The following is a 21,106-nucleotide window of genomic DNA, read 5'->3' on the forward strand; positions in this document are numbered from 1 at the left end:
GCTAAATAACATTTTTTCCAGCAGGGTCCAGCTTTTGAGTTTGAAATATGAGTTTCTTCTAGGAGTTTGTCGATACTGGAAGATTAGTCTTCTTACCTGTTCAATGACCTTGGGGTCAAACTGGGGCAGATGATGGATGAAGAGTGTAGCCCCTACTGCCCATGGTTCCATGATGCACCCACAGAGAGCCAGAATCCAGCCCGTGTCCGAAAAGCACCAGAGGATATCAGATGTCTTCAGCTGCAGCATTTTCCTGCTAACTCCAAAATACAGTGGCCTCAGCTATGTGATTGATCATGAGAGGATGTGATCAAGGGCTGGGGACTCTGGTTTTCAGGTGGTGACCCACCCCTCATTCTCAGTGCACATGGGGCTCCAGACACACTTCCACACCAGGTCTCTAGAGTATGCCAAATCCTATTTTCTAGTCATGTGTGCCTTCAACTGATTTAGTTATAATAATCCTTAAGGCTTGGAATATGGGAACAAAATCTGTAGCTCTTTTCTTGGATTTGACTCTGTTACTGATACAGTCCTAGATAATGCTGGCAGCCATATGGGGATAACAAGTGATAATAAGCCTTTCTGAGAAGAGCATCAAAACATAGCAGAAACATAGCTGACAGATGGAAAGATGAAAATCTAATCCAGAGACTCTCTAGCTATGTCTGAAGCCAAACCCTGGAGTGCCCTGCCTCATGATCCAATAAACTCCTATAGTTATTTTTTGGCTTAAAGAGGTTTAGGTTGGGTTTTCTGTTATTTGTGATGAAGAAAGAGAAAGGGAGAGAGAAAGGGAGACAGGAAGAGGGAGAGAGAGTGAGAGAGAGATTTAATTTTTAATATCCCATCTTGGCAAAGGGCTGGAAACAATTAGATAATAGGCAATGATTGGAAGGTGGAGTGGAGGTTTCTCATTTCTCTACCCTACCTTACTGCTTCTGAGGGACCTCTGTGTGCATAACTCCTTGAGAAAACACCCATTTTACCTCCCATTAGCATGCTATGGCTTTGAGAAACTTTACTATTAATAGGGAAGGGCTTTGATAAACAATCCACCCTCCCTCATCCCAGCTCTCTCAGGATTGTGGCTCACCCACAAGACGTTACTAGCTAGGAGGATCTGTCTTCTCCGCTTCAGACCTACTACCCACTGAACATCTCTTCTGGGGTGTCTCTCAGGCACCTTAAACCCACCAGATCCTAATCTCTCCTGACTCCCTTGGACTAATTTTTTCTCCTCCAGTGTTCCCTGTATTTCAGTGAATGTCATTACTGTCCGTGCAACTGTCCAAGCCCAAAATCTGAGAGTCAACCTTGACTGGCCCCTCTCTTATCTCCCACATCTAGCCAGTAGATCCTGCCCATTTTACCTCCTAAAATCTCAAATATGTTAACGTCCTTCATGTCTCTGACACCTTCGCCAAGCCACTGCCATCTTGGATTATTCTAAGACCCTCCAACTGGTCGATCTAACCCCATTCTGATTTTTCCCAACCCATTCTCCATATTGCAGCTACAGTGATCTTTTATTTATTTATTCTTTTCTTTTCTCTTCTTTTCTTTTTTCTTTCTTTCTTTCTTTCTTTCTTTCTTTCTTTCTTTCTTTCTTTCGAGAGAGAGGGAGAGAGAGAGTGCCCATGTGCCCAAGTGGGAAGCAGGAGGGCAGAGGCAGAGGGAGGGGGAGAGAGAGAATCTTAAGCAGGCTCCACGTTCAGCACAGAGCCCAATGTGGGGCTCAATCTCACGACCCTGGATCATGACCTGAGCTGAAATCAAGAGCCAGATGCTTCACTGGCTGAGCCACCCAGGCGCTGCCACAGTGATCTTTTCAAAAAACAAATCTGATCAGGTCTCCCTTGCTAAAATATGTCGCATTGCTCCAATACCTCCCTTCTCTCTCAAAAAACAACAACAACAAAACAAACAAACAAAAAACCCTCTAAACTCTACACCAAGGCCCACAAGACTCTACATGATCTGGACCCTGCTTACTTTTCCAACTCCTCCCATCTATCCCTTACCTCACACTCTGAGCACCAGCTACCCTCAAATCTCAGTAGTTCTATAAATGCTTTTTATTTTTATTTATTTTTATTTTTTAATAATAATTTTTATTATGTTATGTTAGTCACCATATACATGCTACTTTTTATATCTTTGTGTGTTTGCTCTTGTTTTTCAGACTGCACAGAAAGCCCTTCCCTTCTTCCCACCTCCATTCCTCCAGGGTTTTGCTATTCAGTTGTTATCATTGTATAACTTTGTATCAGCACAGATAGCAGCGGCCCACCAGAAACCTTGTGGTGCCCTCTGGTCTGGTTAATAAGTTAGAAAACATACAGAACTTGTTCTGGTCTGAATATTACTATCTGGGGGAGGGGCAGAGGGGAGAAGAGGCTTAGTTTAAAATTGATTAAATGATTAACCCAAGGCTACAGCTTCAGCCTCGATGATTGTTTGTTCTAGATTAGGGACAGTGGCATGGTGTGGCTTGGGTTCCAAGTATTATTTTCCCTAACAGCTCGTAATTGGGTAACTCCAAGTTTCATTTGTCCATAACTGGGGAGAGGAAATGATCTGTTGTTTCAGTTGACATTGTTAGCATATTCTGTCTTTCCCCACCAAACCCTGAGTCAACTGACAGGGACACAATGGCTTCCCTACACACCTCCTGTCAAGGTGCTCAGGCAGGACCTAAATGTGCCTCCTTTGTCTTCAGAGGCCTCTGTCAGCAAACCGTTAGGATTCCCAGTGTTGACCTCTCAGATTTTCATCAGTCTGAACCAGAGAGCACAGAAGGGAGAAGCAGGATGGAGTCAGTTCTGCTTAGAGCTCTTTTCCTAACCCACACGTGTCTCACACACATGCACACACTACCCCAGATCTGTGGCCCATCCCATAAGTCAATGCTTTCTTTCTTACCACGAAGGGAGAGAGGATCGCAAGGCAAATCCATGACAATGTTTTACCATCTTGGGGAAGCCTGTGGTCCCACTGGTGAAGAAGATGGCCATTGGGTCCACTGTCTTTGACTTAATACAGGTATGATCTGGGGATGCTGATCTGCAAAGGAATTCAGTACAAAAGGGGAGAAGTCACATTTCCTGATTTTCCATCCCCAGAGAAGCAAAAGGAACAATATGAGGCTTGGAGTCAGAAAAATGGAGGTTTCTAACACTGGAGGGGAAACCAGTTCTCCCAGTATTAGGAATTAAATGGAGTTTGAGAGTGAGTTGGATAAGTAGACTGACATTTCTTCATTTAAAAAAGGGGGAAAATACGGTGGATTGTTTTGTATGTAACAAACACCGAAATAGTACTTCCAGGCAGTGGTTTAAGTGATTTACAAATAAGAACTCATTCAATCTTCAGACCAACCCTGAAAGACAAGTACTTCTCTTATTCTGCCCATTCTGTGGATGAGAAAACTGAGGCTCAGAAATGTTTTCATAACTTGCCTGAAGACATGTAGCCAGCAAGTTGTCCAGCCAGAATTCATATTCACTCAGTTTGATCCAAAGACTGTGCTCTTAATCACACTGCTAAGCTTGTTTTTTTTACATGAACCAACTTAATAGGAATTTCACCCCACAATCTTGGCAATGAGGGGTGGGGAAGAGAAAATGAAGATGCACATTTGCCTTGGTGTAAGCTTGAGATGGAAGGTAGAATCTGTAGGGTACCCCAGTGTGCCTTGATTCTTGGGGGCTTCTCCTAGACTGGGAGTCTCTAGGGCTTATAAATGCAAGTTCCCTGTGGTGTTTGATCAGAGAAACTGCAAATTATCCCAAGGCTGCAGGACTCACTGACTCTTGCTGTGATATGATACCATATTGACTTTTGGCAATTTAGGGGAGTTTTAGAGAATATCCTTCATTTACACCATTTTTCTTGTAATTGTCTGACTTTAAAATCCAGTGTAAGATGTGACTGCAGTGCGATATTGCCTTTTGAGGCTGAAGTAAAGGATTTTAAAAACTGGGGGGTTACTTCAAGAAAACAAATCCAGTATGGTTTGTGGGTGATATGAAAAATGCCTGAAGGTTTACAGAATCAGAGTTTTGGAGGTGGAAGTGGTCTTACGTGCCTCCAACACTTCCCTAACTTTTCCTGCAAGGTATCCCTAAAGGTATGCAACCCCTAAAAGATGGAAAGTATTTGCTCCCCAAGCTGCCTGACAGCCACAGCCTCAATTTTTCTTGCAGTCTCAAGCTTTCCCTTAAAAATGCATCCCTTAATCTTTCATTCAACCTCCTCATATATTTATTTTTTATATAAACATAATATTTCAGATTCCCTACTTACAAGGAAGACACAACACAACAACCCTCTGACTTTATACATCTCCTTTGCACAGGGTTGATAATACTTTAGTGACAGAGGTGTGGAAGTTCAATACCTTATTTTACAGATAAAGCAACTGCATCCAAGAAAGGGGAAGGAACCAGCCCAGAGTTACACAGAAAATCAGTGGCATAACTGGGAAGAGAAGGTTTCTGCCATCAGACCTGGTATGTTTCCTCCCACTGGTTGTTTGTCTACCAGCACTTGGAAGTGAATGGCCTTCTCCTGCCCTTCCTTAGAAAGCACATTCATCAGAACAGAAACTCACTTAATCAATGATCGTAAGTCCAGCCACCCTTGATGGCTATGGTCAGACACCAGGAGCTTTGTTTTCAGAGTAGGACACTCGGAAGCTAAAGAATCCACCTCTGGAGCAAGGGTATCTGTGGTCACAATGCCTTTGGCTTTAGACGCTTGTAATCGGTAGAGAATGTCCTTGGCCTTCAACTGGATGGTTCCTGGCATGAATATTATTCCTGAGAATGAAAAAGGAAATCTTGTGTTTCAGGCTTGGCTTATCTGCATAGAAATCCACCAGCCTCCTGCTGTGCAGAGTATGGTCCACAGACCAGCACCATCAGCACCACCTAAGACACAAAACTCATGCCCCACCCCAAAATTATTTAATCAAAATCTGCACTTCAACAAGATCTCCAAGGGATTCCTATGCACATTGAAATTTGAAAAGGTTGCCCTAACCTCTTCTACTCTAGATGGATCTAGCCAGTAGACGGGTGGATCCTACTTTACACAGGATCTGGGACTATGCGTGTAAGTAGGACAGTGTCCCTGACATCAGGATTAACTGCATCCCTACCTCCATTTTTCTCCTCTCATTTCCTTCTCTATCAATCCTTTGTGTCATCCTGAATCTCCTCTCCCTCAGCCTGCATAACTAAATTTAACTACAGTATCCTTTGAACTTCCCTACTTTCCCTTCCATCTTCTATCACCAATTAGTTCAAGTCTTCATGTGCCCCTATTGGGTTCCAATCTCTCCAGCACGTGGGTTCTAATCTCTCCACCCGGTGCCTTGTCCTGACTCTTCCTACTACCCAACTTCCATATTATTACCTGTTCAGGTTCCACAGAACACCGACTTTTCCCACTCCACTCTTCTTCTCTTTACCAGCACTTATACCCTCTCTCCAGGAAAACACCATACTCTCCACCCAACACTGAAGGCACTGCCCACCCTCCACCTTTCCCTCCTGCAAATCTCTGCTCTATTTCAATACGGCTGTTCTTCACACAGGCTTCTCCTGACTCCTGCCCATTCTTAGAATGTCCTTCCTTTGCTTCTATCCCTCTTTAATTCTGCCTATACCAGAGGGTTCAGCTCATGTCTTGGATTTCCCATGGGCCATCTCTTAGCTCTACAGGTGACATGGCTTCTCTATACTCTCTCTGCCATTGCTGTTAATTCTTCATTCCACATGATCTTGATGGATTAATCTAGTATTTTATTGGTGAGAGAATATATGAACATGCATTATAAAGCAAATCAAAAGAGAATGCATGAGTCCCACACCAACACTAAGTATGTAGATAAATAGATAGGCAATTAAAAGGGAAAGGGAAATCTCCACAGAAGAATGCTAACTAAGAAATGTAGAAAGAATAATATAAGTAGAAAGTTCTCATATAAAACAATCATAATAATCAAGAACCATTAATGGATTCTCAAGTCATAGGGTGAAAGACAATTAGAGAACAGGATATTCACACAGTCACATTAGTATTATAGCATAGATTACTTACTAATTATAAAGGGCAAAGGTGCCTTGCAAAGGTGTTTATAAATATCACTGATGATAGGACAAACCAACTTGTTGTATGCCCTGATGTAAAGCACTGAGATAGGCAAATTATCCTTTTAGTACTCCTACTAAAAATGTTTCACTGAATGTAATCCTGAGGAAAGAGTCAGAAACACAAATTTTGTGGGACCTTCTGCAAAACAGAGAGCTTAGACATTTCCAAAATGTGGTCATACAAAAAAGTCCAGATTGAAGGAGATTGAGGAGACATAACAACTTAATGCAATGCATGATCCTCTATTAGATTTTGGATTCAAACAAAAAAAATTTCTACAAAAGACACTATGGGGACAATTAAAGAATTTTGGCTATGGATGTATCAGTGTTAGATGTCTTTGTGACAACTATGTTGTGGTTAGGTGAGGAGAATGTCTTGTGGATCATAGCAGATGCATACTCCAGTGTTTATAGCTGTTTATCTGGTGTTTATGGATGTCACAATGTCTGCAACTGATACTTAAATGACTCAGTGTGAGAGGAGTGCAAAACGTTAACAACTGATGGATCTTTTTTCTTTTTTCTTTATTTTTTAAAATTTAAATTTGATTAATTAACATATAGTGTATTGTTAGTTTCAGAGGTAGAGTTCAGTGATTTGTCAGTCTTATATAACACCAGTGCTCATTACCTGATGGATCTTCAAAAGCAAAGGATGAGATTGTGCAGGAGAAAGTGTGTGAATGGATGAACTAGAGAGTTATGACACTGTGTTTGAGGGTGTGTAAGAATGAGAGAGAGAGTGAGGGAGTGAGAAGGAGGAAAAGAATATTTGAGGGAGTCTGAAAAAGACAAAGACTGTGCAGAATATAAAAAAAGATAGAGGAATATTAATATTTCAGGACCAATTGGCTCTGGGCCAGATCTAATGTCTGTTGGGGTCTCTTTGAGTCACTGACCTGCTCGAATGCAGCCTATGACCACCAGCCACCACTCAGGCACTCGAGGCAGGATCAAGGCTAGACGGTCTCCCTGCTGCAGGCCACAGGTCTGGGTGAGGACATTGGCTGCACGGCGGGATAAGTCTGTCAACTCTCCGAAGCTCCACTTCAGTTCATCTCCTTGATTATTCACCAACCACAGGGCTGGGTTTGGACCTCTCTTACCCTCCTGGTCAAGATCATACACCATGTTTTACTTCCTACTTAAAGGAAAAGGGCGCTTTTTTGGCCAATCTATGACCATAGACACATTCAAGTGAAAATGTAGCTCAAGGACAATGATCCCATTTTGAAGCATTTATAGAACCAAGAAAAGCTGGGGATAGTGTGTGATCCAGCCAACTTCTTCTGGGCTACTGTCACCACCTCCTCTCGAGTCACATAAAACCATGAATAGCCTTCATGTCACCTATTAAAGCCTTAAAATTTCATTTCCCCATGTGTCTGTCTTAGTTTGATATGGACAGCAGGTCTCCTCTGTGCCTCAGTTTTCCCATCTATGAAATGGGTACATTTCTCATCTATGAAATGGGCACAATACTACCTAGAAGGCAGTAAAGTTTAAATTAGTTATTTAAAGAGGTAAAGTGTATATGACAGTGCTCAATAAAATTACTATCATTATTATGAAAACAGAACAAGAGATTAATTTAATTCCTGAATATTTGGGTCATTTATTTTTAAAATTAAGGTACCTCTAGAGGTGAAATAAACAAGAAGGCAGACCTGGAAGTTCCCAGATAACCCTTGTTCCCTCACAGAAACATCAAGTAATGAACAGACTAAAATAGCTTTGTAGAAATTCTAGAAACAGTCAAAGATCTCCAGCAACCAACAAATATCCAAACAATAAAAATTCATACTCAAAATGGTAAGAAATTTTATGTTGTTTTTGTTTACCCTTGCCCCATGCCCTCTCTTGGTGTTGTAAATTATGGTCAGGGGGAAGCCACCCAATTCCCAGCCCCTCCCTTGGGGCAGAAGAAAAGACTGGAATTCGTTTCAATATTCTGCCTTGTCAGGACTGGTTTCTGCCTCATCTGACTTGGAGCTCAGATAGGAATGGTGACCTAGTTTGAGTATCAGGTTGGAGGTGTCTGAAAGCAGTGGCAGATGCCACAATGAGTAACTGTAGACTGTGGCCACCTTGGGGCAGGGAGGGGGGAGGATGCTGGTGGTGGGACTACAGACACAGGAAGGCAAGAAAACATCTAGGGCCCCAAGAAGAAGGAGTGATGAGACTTTTAAGGAAATTAAAACATGAAAAAGCAGCAATGTATTTGGTAAAATTGAGAAAAAAGAAAGTACATGCATAGGCCTAGGAAAGACTCATGCCTGAGACCTTAAGTTTTCATATGGTTAGATTATTGAAGGCCTTTCTCTGCAAGAAGCCAGCTGTAAAGACAGAGGCTGGCTGCTTTTTTCAAATATCTAATTTTCAACAACAGATCACAAGGCCATGTTGCCCATTTGAAGGAATAAAAGAGATCTCCAGAAGCTGACCGTAAAGAGACACAGGTTTCAGTTATTGGACAGAGACTTTAAAATAATTGTCTTAAAAATGCTGAAAGAGCTAAAGGAAAATAGACAAAAAACTAAAGCAAATTAGAAAAACAATATATGAACAAAACGAGAACTGAACAGAAATTCTGGATCTGAAAAATACAATAACTGAATTGAAAACTTTACCAAAGGGATTCACAACAGACTCAGTCAGACAGAAGAAAGAACCAGTGAACTTGAGGGGCGCCTGGGTGGCTCAGTCGTTAAGCGTCTGCCTTCGGCTCAGGGCATGATCCCAGGGTTCTGGGATCAAGCCCCACATCAGGCTCCTCCACTGGGAGCCTGCTTCTTCCTCTCCCACTCCCCCTGATTGTGTTCCCTCTCTTGCTGGCTGTCTATCTCTGTCAAATAAATAAATAAAATCTTAAAAAAAAAAAGAATCAGTGAACTTGAACACAAGTCACTTTAAATTATGGACCCTGAGGGGCAAAAAGGATAAAAACACGAAGAAAAGTGAATAGAGCCCAAGGGACATAGTATACAAACAATCTGAGCAATATACACATTATGGGAATCCTGGAAGAAGAGAGAGAGAAAGGAGCAAAAACCTTATTTGAAAAAATAATGCCTGAGGAAAAGCAAAACCATATTTGCATTAAACACAAATTTATATAGTATTATTCATTCATTCATTCGTTTATTCATCCATACATTCAGTATATGGATATAAAAATACAAAAGGCTCAATGAACTCCAAGAAAGAAATACCAAAGAGACCCACACAGAGACACACTGTAATCAAACTACAAAAGCCAAAGACAGAATCTTGAAAGCAGCAAAAGAAAAGTAACTCATCATGTGTAAATCCTTAATAAGATTATTAGCAGGTAGCAGACCAGAAGACAGTGGGATTATAAGGGCACTTGGGTGGCTCAGCCATTAAACGTCTGCCTTCAGCTTAGGTCATGATCCCAGGGTCCTGGGATTGAGCCCCACATCGGGCTCCCTGCTCGGCAGGAAGCCTGCTTCTCCCTCTCACACTCCCCTTGCTTGTGTTTCCTCTCTTGCTGTCTCTCTCAGTCAAATAAATAAATAACATCTTAAAAAAAAAAAAGAAGAAGACAGTGGGATTGTTTATTTAAAATGATGGGGAAAAACCTGTCAATCAAGAAATTCTATATTCAGCAAATTGTCCTTCAAAAATGAGGGAAAAATTAGGTCAGTCTCAGATAAATAAAAATTGAGGGAATTCATTAACAAAAATTGAGAGTCTATAAGTTCATTTCTCTATAAGAAATGCTAAAAGGAGGGGCTGGGTGGCTCAGCTGGTTAAGTGTCTGAGTTTGGCTCAGGTCATGATCTCAGGGTTCTGGGATCGGCCTGCATTGGACTTCCCAGTCAGCAAGGAGTCTGCTTGTCCTTCTTCCTCAGCTCCCCCCCCAAACTCGTGCTCTCTCTCTAATAAATAAAATCTTAAAAAAAAAGAAATGCTAAAAGGAGTTCAAGTTGAAATAAAAAGATGTTATAGTGTAGCTTGAATACAAAAATATAAAGTTCTTTGACAAATACATGGACAAATATAAAAACCAATATTATTGTAATTTTGGTTTGAGACTCCAGCTGTTATTCTTCTGCAGTATTTAAAAGACAAAAGCATAGAAAAGAATTATAATTCTATGTTAACAAGTACACAATATATAAATATGTAATTTGTGACATCAATAACATAAAATAGGGAGGTAAGAGGGAGCCGGAAAAGATTAGGGGTTTTGTATGCAAATGAAGTTGCTACTAGTTTAAAATAGATTGTTATAACTTTAAGATGTTATATGTAATCCCTATGGTAACCACAAAATTATCTACTCAAAGGGAAAGGAGAAGGGAATCAAAACATCACTACCAAAAAAAAAAAATCAACTAAAGACAAAGAAAGGCAGTAAGAGAGGAAATGGGAGACCAAAAGCTATGACATCAAGAAAAGAATTAACAATATGGTAATAGTAAGTTCTTCCTTATCAGTAATTACTTTAAATGTAAGTGCACTAAATTCCCCATCAAATGACTTAAATTGGCAGAATGGATTAAAAAAAGAAAACAGGATCCAACTATATGCTATCTATAAAATTATTATTTCTGTATGATGGAATATGATAAAACCATCCAAAAACTTTCAGAAATAATTTTGGAATAAAAATTTCACAATACAGGGGCGCCTGGGTGGCACAGCGGTTAAGCATCTGCCTTAGGCTCAGGGCGTGATCCCGGCGTTATGGGATCGAGCCCCACATCAGGCTCCTCCGCTATGAGCCTGCTTCTTCCTCTCCCACTCCCCCTGCTTGTGTTCCCTCTCTCACTGGCTGTCTCTATCTCTGTCTAATAAATAAATAAATAATCTTAAAAAAAATTTCACGATACATTATTAATTTAAAAAAGCAAAACCGTATTTACATTAATCTAAATGTGTACAGTAGTATCCATTCATTCATTCATTCAATATATATTTACTAAATTCTCATTATCTGTTAGGCACTGTTCTTAGACCAAAGGATACAATAGTGAACAAGACATACATATACACACCTACGTACATGGTTTTAAATATTTTTTTAAAGATTTTCTTTATTTAGTTGAGAGAGACAGCAAGCACAGAGGGAGAGTGAAAGAGAGAAGCAGACTCCCGCTGAGCAGGGAGCCCAATGTGGGGCATGATCCTGGGACCCTGAGATCATGACCTGAGCTGAAGGCAGACGCTTAACCAACTGAGCCACCCAGGCACCCTGGTTTTAAATATTTACAGCCAATTTTCATTTTTTTGTTTAAGTAAACTTTCTTATTTTCCCTAAGCTTTCTCTAATGACCATGCTTTTTAAAAGGACTTTATTTTTTTAAATTAATTTCCAAAGCAAATTCAGAGTAAAAGTTTGGGCAATGCAGAATCCTATGAACAGAAAAATTTCTTATAAACAGAAAAACGTCTTCAAATATCTCATCACATTTTTGCTACCTGAAGGTCAGCACTGAAATTATCTGGTGCTTATTCTTCCAGCAATTTTTTTCCACGTATGTGCAAACCTGATCCCACCACACTTGCTCCATATGATTGGAACAAAAGAGTGTATCTCACCTGAGATAAGGTGAGGTTAATACATATGTATATTCACGTGTAAGTATTCATACCTATGGAAAAAATTAGTGTTACGAAAAAATTCTTGCCCAAAAGATTATGGAATATTTGGCAAGTGTAATGACTAGTTATGCACTGCTTATATAAGGGGAGCAGAGTATGTAATATTATTGTAGGAGTTTTAAAAAGGTTGGAAAAGCTGTTGTCTCAAGATAGAAAACATGGGTTGCTCAGAACTCAGGCTATTTTAGACCTAACTCTTACAACCTGAAGAAGATATTGCTTAAGCAGTGATGGATTTTTGTGTTAAGGATTAATCTGATAATGTGATGCTCAGATAAAGCTGTTTTCCCAGAAGACAGAAACACCCTCTACACTTGGAGTTGAAATTTAAATTTTTATGTGGTAATGTTTGAAGCCAAAGGAAATTATGAAATAGTTTCAAAAGATAAAATGCTTAGTATTTAACTTAGCAATAAAGAGGATAAACAACTAATTAACAGAGCAACAGGGACGAATCTCAAAAACAATAATGCTGAATCAAAGAAATCAGACACAAAAGGGTGCATCTTCTATTATTCCACTTCTATGAAACCCTAGGAAAGAGAAATATAATCTCCTGTAGCAGCAGCTCAGTGTGGTTGCCTGGGGCTCAGAGTGGGGTGGGTAGGGACCGACTAGGAAGGAACAAAAGGAAACTTCTGGGGTGATAGAAATGTTCTAAAACTCCAAGTTTACACTTTTTAGTGTAAAAGGTATGGATTTCATTCTATGTAATTCTATGCATATTCATTCTATGTATACATCAACATAGTTGATTTTAAATAAGCAAAAACCTACATAGCAACTCTTTGCTAATCTCTAACTAAAATATACCTTGAAGAAGGAAAATTGGAAAGGTAGATCAATTACTTTAAGTATTCAAAAATGAGATGATTCTTTCTGAATATCAAAACACGTGAGAGGGGCACCTGGGTGGCTCAGTCAGTTGTGTCTGCCTTCAGCTCAGATCATGATCTCAGGGTCTTGGGATGAAGCCCCACATAGGGCTCCCTGCTCACTGCGGAGTCTGCTTCTCCCTCTCCCTCTGCTCCTCCCCCCTGCTCGTGCTCTTGTCTCTCTCAAATAAATAAAATCTTTTTTAAAAATGTAAGGGTTTATGACCTATAGAAAAAAATAGCCTCAGTCTTATTTTGCATGAAATATAAGTTGAAATTCAATGTTTCCATAAATTAATGATGGAATATGACAGACTAACAGAATTTATATCCAAATTGACATAGATAGAACATTTTACCCAATAATGATATAATTCACATTCTTTTCCATTCCATTTGGAACATGTACCAACCTCAAAAAATCTCAAAAGTTTAAAATAGAGTATGTTTTCTGACCACAGTGGAATTAAGCTAGGAATCATTAACAACAAGGCAATAAGAAACCCACCCCCAAGTATGTGGAAACTAACCAATATGCTTCCACATAATCTATCAGTCAGAGAAGGAGCAAAGAGGCAAATAGAAAATATTTTCATCTGAATGATAATAAAATATGACCTACCAAAATTTGTGCAATGCACCTAAAAGGAATGCTTAGTGGAAAATTTGTATTTTTAAATGCATACATTAGAAAAGAAGGCAGGCCCAAAAGCTTCCATATCAAGAAGCTGAAAAAAGAAATCAAAGGAAATCAAATCAAAGGAAAGTAGGAGGAAGGAAATAATAAAGATAAGATGGTGCATCAGTGGAATGGAAAACAAGTAACACCATTGAGAATATCAGTGAAGCCAAAGCTGGTTTTGAAAAGGTAAATAAAATTGATAAACTCAAAGGAAAAAAGAGAATGAAGGTATTAACAATATTAGGAATGAAAACGTGTATGCATGCAATACGTATTGCATGGTGCACCAGGTGTTATACACAAGTAATGAATCATGGAACTTTACATCAAAAACTAGGGTGTACTGAATGGTGACTAACATAATATAATAAAAAATTATTATAAAAAAAAGAAAACGTGTATGCAATTACAATTCTTTTTTTAAAAAAGATTTTATTTATTTATTTGTCATAGAGAGAGGGAGAGAGAGAGAGCAAGAACGAGAGAGTGCACAAGCAGAGGGAGCGGCAGGCAGAGGGAGAAGCAGGCTCCCCGCTGAGCAAGGAGCCCTATGCCGCAGGTAGATGCCTAACCAACTGAGCCACCCAGGCGTTCCTGCGATTACAATTCTTACAGACATTAAAATAGCAACAAGAGAAGATTATGAATAATTTTATGCCAATAAATCTGACAACTTGCATGAAATGAACAAATTGCTAAAAAAAAAAAAACCAACTCAACTCGCCAAAACTGATAGAATCAAAATCTAAATAATCTTATATCTATTAAAGAAGTTAAATCCATTACTGAAAGTTTTCTTACAATGAAAACTCCAGATTTTATGTCTAAAAGCTTTGGTGTTAATTTGGGTCCTTTCTCTATTCTTTTGAATAAGTCTTGCCAGTGGCTTATCGATCTTATTTATTCTTTCAAAGAACAAGCTTCTAGTTCTGTTGATCTGCTCTACTCTGATCCTGGTTTCTAATTCATTGATCTCTGCTCTAATCTTGATAAACTGCTTTCTCATGTGTGGGTTAGGCCTGTTCTTCTGTTCCAGCTCCAGCTTCTTCAGGTGAGAATATAAAAACTGCATTTTAGATTTTTCTATTCTTTTGAGCGAGGCTTGGATGGCTGTGTATTTTCCCCTTAGGACTGCCTTTGCAGTGTCCCATAGGTTTTGGACCGTTGTGTTTTCATTCACTGTGTTTTCATTATCGTTGGTCTCCATAAATTGTTTAAACTGATTTTTAATCTCCTGGTTTATCCAATCATTCTTGAGCAGGATGATTCTTAGTTTCCAAGTGTTTGAGTTTCCTCCAAATTTTTCCTTGTGATTGAGTTCCAATTTCAAAGCACTGTAGTCTGAGAATATGCAGGGAATAATTTCAGTCTTTTGGTATTGGTTGAGACCTGTTTTGTGACCCAGTATATGCTATTCTGGAGAACGTTCCATGTGCATTCGAAAAGAATGAGTATTCTGTTGTTCTGGGGTGTAGTGTTCTATATATATCTATGAGGTCGATCAGTGTGATAGATCATATCAACAAGAAAAGAGTCAAGTACCATATGATCCCTTCAATAGTTGCAGAAAAAGCATTTGACAAAATACAGCATCCTTTCCTGATTAAAACCCTTCAGAGTGTAGGAATAGAGGGTACATTCCTCAATCTCATAAAAACCATCTATGAAAAGCCTACAGCAAATATCAGTCTCAATGGGGAAAAGCTGGAAGCCTTTCCCTTAAGATCAGGAACACGACAAGGATGCCCACTCTCACCATTATTATTCAACATAGTATTAGAAGTCCTTGCAACAGCAATCAGGCAACAAAAAGGGATAAAATGTATCCAAATGGGGAAAGAAGAAGTCAAACTCTGTCTCTCTTCGCAGATGACATGATACTCTATATGGAAAACCCAGAAGAATCCACGCCCAAACTACTAGAAGTTATACAGCAATTCAGTAATGTGGCGGCATACGACATCAATGCTCAGAAATCAGTTGCATTTCTATACATGAACAATGAGACTGAAGAAAGAGAAATTAAGGAATCCATCCCATTTACAATAGCACCAAAAATTATATATTATCTCGGAATTAACTTAACCAGAGATGTAAAGGATCTATATTCTAGAAACTATAAATCACTCTTGAAAGACATTGAAGAATACACAAAAAGATGGAAAAATATTCCATGCTCATGGATTGGAAGAATTAATATAGTTTAAATGTCCATGCTACCCAGAGCAATCTATACTTTCTATGCCATCCCAATCAAAATACCAACGACATTTTTCAAAGAACTGGAACAAACAGCCCTTAAATTTGTTTGGAACCAGAAAAGGCCACGAATCGCCAAGGAATTGTTGAATAGGAAAAACAAAGCTGGGGGCATCACAATGCTGGATTTCGAGCTGTACTACAAAGCTGTGATCACAAAGACAGCATGGTACTGGCACAAAAACAGACACATAGACCAATGGAACAGAATAGAGAGCCCAGAAATGGACCCTCGGCTCTTTGGGCAACTAATCTTTGATAAAGCAGGAAAAAACATCCGGTGGAAAAAAGACCGTCTCTTCAATAAATGGTGCTGGGAAAATGGGACAGCTACATGCAAAAGAATGAAACTTGACCACTCTCTCACACCATACACAAAGATAAACTCTAAATGGATGAAAGACCTCGCTGTGAGACAGGAATCCATCAAAATCCTTGAGGAGAGCATAGGCAACAACCTCTACGACATCGGCCACAGCAACCTTTTTCATGACACGTCTCCAAAGGCAAGAGAAACAAAAGATAAAATGAACTTGTGGGACTTCATCAAGATAAAAAGCTTCTGCACAGCCAAGGAAACAGTCAAGAAAACTAAGAGGCAGCCCATGTAATGGGAGAAGATACTTGCAAATGACACTACAGATAAAAGACTGGTATTCAAGATCTACAAAGAACTTCTCAAACTCAATACACAAGAAACAAATAAACAAATCAAAAAATGGGCAGAAGATGTGAACAGACACTTTTCTAATGAAGACATAAAAATGGCTAGCAGACACATGAAAAAATGTTCAAAATCATTAGCCATCAGGGAAATTCAAATCAAAACCACCTTGAGATACCACCTTATGCCAGTTAGAATGGCAAAAATGGACAAAGCAGGAAACAACAAATGTTGGAGAGGATGTGGAGAAAGGGGATCCCTCCTACATTGTTGGTGGGAATGCAAGTCGGTACAGCCACTTTGGAAAACAGTGTGGAGATCCCTTAAAAAGTTAAAAATTGAGCTACCCTATGATCCAGCAATTGCACTACTGGGTATTTACCCCAAAGATACTGATGTAGTGAAGAGAAGGGCCATATGCACCCCAATGTTCATAGCAGCATTGTCCACAATAGCTAAATCGTGGAAGGAGCCGAGATGTCCTTCAACAGATGACTGGATTAAGAAGATGTGGTCCATATATACAATGGAATATTACTCCGCTATCAGAAAGAACGAGTTCTCAACATTTGCTGCAACATGGACGGCACTGGAGGAGATAATGCTAAGTGAAATAAGTCAAGCAAAGAAAGACAACTATCATATGATTTCTCTCATCTATGGAACATAAGAACTAGGAAGATCGGTAGGGGAAGAAAGGGATAAAGAAAGGGGGGGTAATCAGAAGGGGAGCAACCATTCAGCTCTACTGATTAGTTGTTGTAATATAGGAATGAATGTTTAGTATTATGAGATGTGCCTTTACAAAAGAAACCCCAAAGCCCAATTCTGCTTCCTGTACTCTGTTGCTTTCTCTGGGCCAAAGCATTTCCTCTTCCACGTACATACTTACAACACATCCATGAGAAAGTTAACAGCCCATTGCTAAAACACAACCAAGTTATGGCCAGACACCAACATTGCTTATCTTGTGCTGCTGTTCAGGGAACTGATGCATTCAAATTCATTCAACAAATAGTTAAATGTGCCAGATATGTTCTACACACTGGGCATACAACAGTTAAAAAACAGTAAAAATTCCACTCGCTCATTGAACTTACATTCTAGTGATGCTGACCCTACACATGTATCAGAATTACAAAAGACACAGACTTTCTGTGAATACCATGGAGGATTCCTTTATGGGATGCTGGGATAAAAGTCTAATAGTTTCAAAATAACATGAGGACCCTCTTAAACTGTACAGGCTCTAGGACTGTTGCTAATTTTTTATGTAAAATTACAGAATTATGGGTGCCAGGCACCTGGGTGGCTCAGTCGGTTAAGGGTCTACCTTCAATCCAGGTCATGATCTCTGGGTCCTGGGATTGAGTCCTGAGTCCTGCTCAGTGGGGAGTCTGTTTCTCCCTCTCCCTCTGCCCCTCCTACCACCCCACTGGTGCGCTCACTCTCTCTCTTTCTAATGAAAAAAAAATCTTTAAAAATTGGAGAATTAAATTTAGGAGCGACAAAACATAGGGTCACTGACCCAGAGAAATCTAGGCAGACCAGACCATTGAATAATCAGGTGCTTGGAATGTTTGACAGTTCATAAATTAAATTTTTGGGGCAAATATTATGGGACAAAGAGCCAGGCAATATGGGGCAATTATTTATCTGTTTAGGGATGATTTTCAGCTTTGTGGTTAACAACTATTTGACTCTTTTTATTAAGCAATCTTTAATATTAAGGTGCATCCAGGGTGGTAGGAAGAATTTGTTTCTGTTATGATTTTTGCCAAAACAAACAAAATGTAACTCCACTAACATTGTACTCACCTCTCCTAAGACATGAAGTGGGGAATCACTGTCTAAAGAGAAAAAATGAAGAGTTGTACATTTTTTTTACTTTCCTACCGCCATTATCTAGAAAAGTAATTGGTACATGTAGGGGCTCGCTAAGTCTGATGGAGGGAAGGAGGGAAGGAGGGAAGGAGGGAAGGAGGGAGGGAGGGAGGGAGGGAGGGAGGGAGGGAGGGAAGGAAGGAAGGAAGGAAGGAAGGAAGGAAGGAAGGAAGGAAGGAAGGAAGGAATTTGTACAGAATGTGACCTCTTGTGAACAGATTTGGGAGGCTTCCCCAGGAATCAATTAAAGTTGTATGTACTATCTGAGGAGCCTAGAGTATCAAAGGATTTAATTTCCAAGAATAGTCAGGTGTTATAAATTGGTGGTCTGTATTCCATGCCTGTTCATATATTGTCTGGCTTACCAGGCACTATCTTTTGTCTTATAACATATTGTTTGCCAACACACACATGCACACACTCAGAAGATTTTGAAAAAAAAAAGTTGGATTTCTAACATATTTTATAAGTAAAATATGTTGAAATGAGAGTTAAAATAAATTCTATTTCTTTATTATGGTTTTGGTTGTGTTGTCATTTGGGCCATGGATCAGTTCTTGGGTGATATCTGTTAAGTTGTAAGGGAGGTCCAGGAAGTCAGAGGGGACTGCAGTGGACCCTCTGAAGGGTCTTTCATAGGAACAATGTCAAGACCTATGGGGCTTGTAAGGCAGGTTTCAAAATTTTTATTCCACCAATGTTAATCGAGGGACAGCTAGAGCTAGGTGACAGGTGCCATGCATCACTAGAGAGACACTGATCATGATCAAGGCAATTGGAAAAGTGAAAACAGACAGATGAGAAGTGTTGTGAGAATAAATAAATATTAAGTGGATGAGGATGCTGGGAGGTGGGAAGAATTTGGAGACATGAAGAAATTGGCAAGGATTGGTAATGAAATTATAAAACCCAACAAAGATGTGGGATCCCTGTGGTCATATTTACTTGGTGGTTATCTCCATGGGTTGATGTGTTAACTGACTGTAAAGACTACATAAAGATAAATCAGGGGAAAAGTGGTGGCATCACTTCTTCCTCTCCACCTCCTCCCTCTCCAGCCTGTCTCACGGTTCAAAAGTTCTTAACTAGATTACTGGTCAGGGCAGTGACGAAAGTCATTTTAGAGTCTGAAGGCAGAGATGTTGGCATCATCAGATTGTGAGACCAGGTTAAATAATGTATTATAGACTCAAACAACCTGGACCCAAATCCTGTTCCTTCATTTACTGGGTATGTGGTGGTTTCTGAGGGTTATTTAAACCCTTGGAACCTCAGTTTTCCTGTCTGGAAAATGGGAATGATGAGACTATCCATCTAATCATAGTATTAAATGCAAAGTGTTTGACATGGCATATAAAAAATGCTCTCGCTAATTGAGCCCTCTGTTTTCCTTGGTGTTACTATGTAAATTCAGAGAAAGGAAAAAGAAGGAGGTGGGGAGGAAGCCCACATGTTAGTTGAATACTAACATATAAGTGCAGGTTCATGGGAAATTTAAAATTATACAAACTTCCTTTTTATTTTGTAAAAATAAACCATTTTACAATTTATGACCTCCAGCCAAATATTACAAGTATAGGTTAAACATTTCTCTTACCTTTTCTTCTTAAAAAAATTTTATTTTGTTTTATTTAAATTCAATTAATTAACATAGTAACTTTCTACTCCATCTTATATTAACTCTCTGGTCTGTCTCTTGGGGAAAGACAACCCGATCACTTGGGTTTTCCTGCAGAGACGTGTAACCTCTAGACTTTATTTCTCTGGACAGACCCTAAAGCCGTGCTCAAGTGGGCAGTTGATAGGGAGGAATCCAGCTGCACTTGCCATCCTCACAGAACGACAGATGACATGACTTAGCTATAGATGTCAGGTGCTCATGTGTACAATCAGGTGATCTGTCCTTTCCCTATGAGTGTAGCCTGAAGTTAAGCCTACATTTGATGAGACAAATGCCAGTTAGGTTCATAGTCTCATTAGGTGAAGGTAAGAATTCAGACTAACATCAACTTGCTGACCTTGTGATTAGAAACTTTGCACTTGATCACAATTGTGTGATATTTTCACCCACTACCTTGTGTTTCTTAAATGAGATTATCCCCGTTTCACAGATAAAACCACTGAGGCTCAGAGAAGTGAGAAAGTAACCAGGCTGAGAACTGAATCCCCAAACATGAGCTTTTCCCACAACAATGGTAAGCTAAGACAGAAGCCATTCCTGGTTCTGTGCCCCTCAGCCTACTAGGAGCATGATGAGGTCAGTGAGGCCATTCCTGTCCTCACCTCCCATCATGGGTGGCTCCTTACCTTCTCCATTTGAGTCCAGTAGTCTAAGACATCACTTGCAAAGTTAAATTCCTCAGGTACGTCGTAGTCATTCCATCTCAGGGCTCCAACTCCTGAAAGAGACTGGCAGCGAAGGTACCCAGGGGCAGGGTGAAAGCCACGGTAGGGTTTGCGGATGCCCCAGAGGACACGGAACTTCATCAGCCACTGCATGGTGGACAGTCCTCAGGAAGGCGGCACAGAATTCTCAGGTCACCACCTGCCTTGGGAAGAGATGGCTAATAGACTGGTCACGGAACAGTAATTTCCTCCACAAAGGAGGGCAATGGCTTTGTTAGAGTAATAGCTTTGTTTTAGCTTACCAGAATTTGGAAGGCACAAGGCCCATCCACATCTCTACCCCCTCTCTTGTTAATATCCTGTCCTGGATTCTGTGAGCCAACAATTTTTCCCGCCTGAAACAGGGTTTCTGTCACTTGAGACTATCAAGATACTGACAAATACACATCACCACACTCAGGGAAGACCAGACTAATATCACAACACCCTCCCTAGTGGACTGAGATCTGGCTGAGGGGGTCTTTCCCAGGACAACATTCAGGCAGCTATTTCCAACCCATCAGAGCTGACCCATGAGATGAAACTCATTTTCCACTCCAGA

At 39.9% G+C, this 21,106-nt stretch overlaps 1 protein-coding gene across 3 annotated transcripts in view; it reads right to left on the minus strand.

Moving 5' to 3' along the window:
• ACSM1 (acyl-CoA synthetase medium chain family member 1) overlaps window positions 1-21,106 on the minus strand; it is a 46,669-nt gene that overhangs the window by 19,628 nt on the left and 5,935 nt on the right. The window contains exons 2-6 of one of the 3 annotated variants that reach the window (XM_045770875.2): window positions 20,467-20,708; window positions 7,064-7,274; window positions 4,616-4,823; window positions 2,926-3,066; window positions 97-256 (exon numbers count right to left, since the gene is read on the minus strand). In XM_045770875.2, the coding sequence (XP_045626831.1) occupies window positions 97-256; window positions 2,926-3,066; window positions 4,616-4,823; window positions 7,064-7,274; window positions 20,467-20,658 (912 nt within the window). In that variant the 5' untranslated portion in view covers window positions 20,659-20,708. Of the gene's footprint in view, window positions 1-96; window positions 257-2,925; window positions 3,067-4,615; window positions 4,824-7,063; window positions 7,275-20,466; window positions 20,724-21,106 lie in introns of all 3 variants that reach the window. The other 2 variants (XM_045770876.2, XM_045770874.2) reach the window with 2 other exon arrangements.

The sequence above is a fragment of the Ursus americanus genome, chromosome 2 (assembly GCF_024610735.1).
Source record: "Ursus americanus isolate L20-20 chromosome 2, mUrsAme1.1.p, whole genome shotgun sequence".
NCBI lineage: Eukaryota > Metazoa > Chordata > Mammalia > Carnivora > Ursidae > Ursus > Ursus americanus.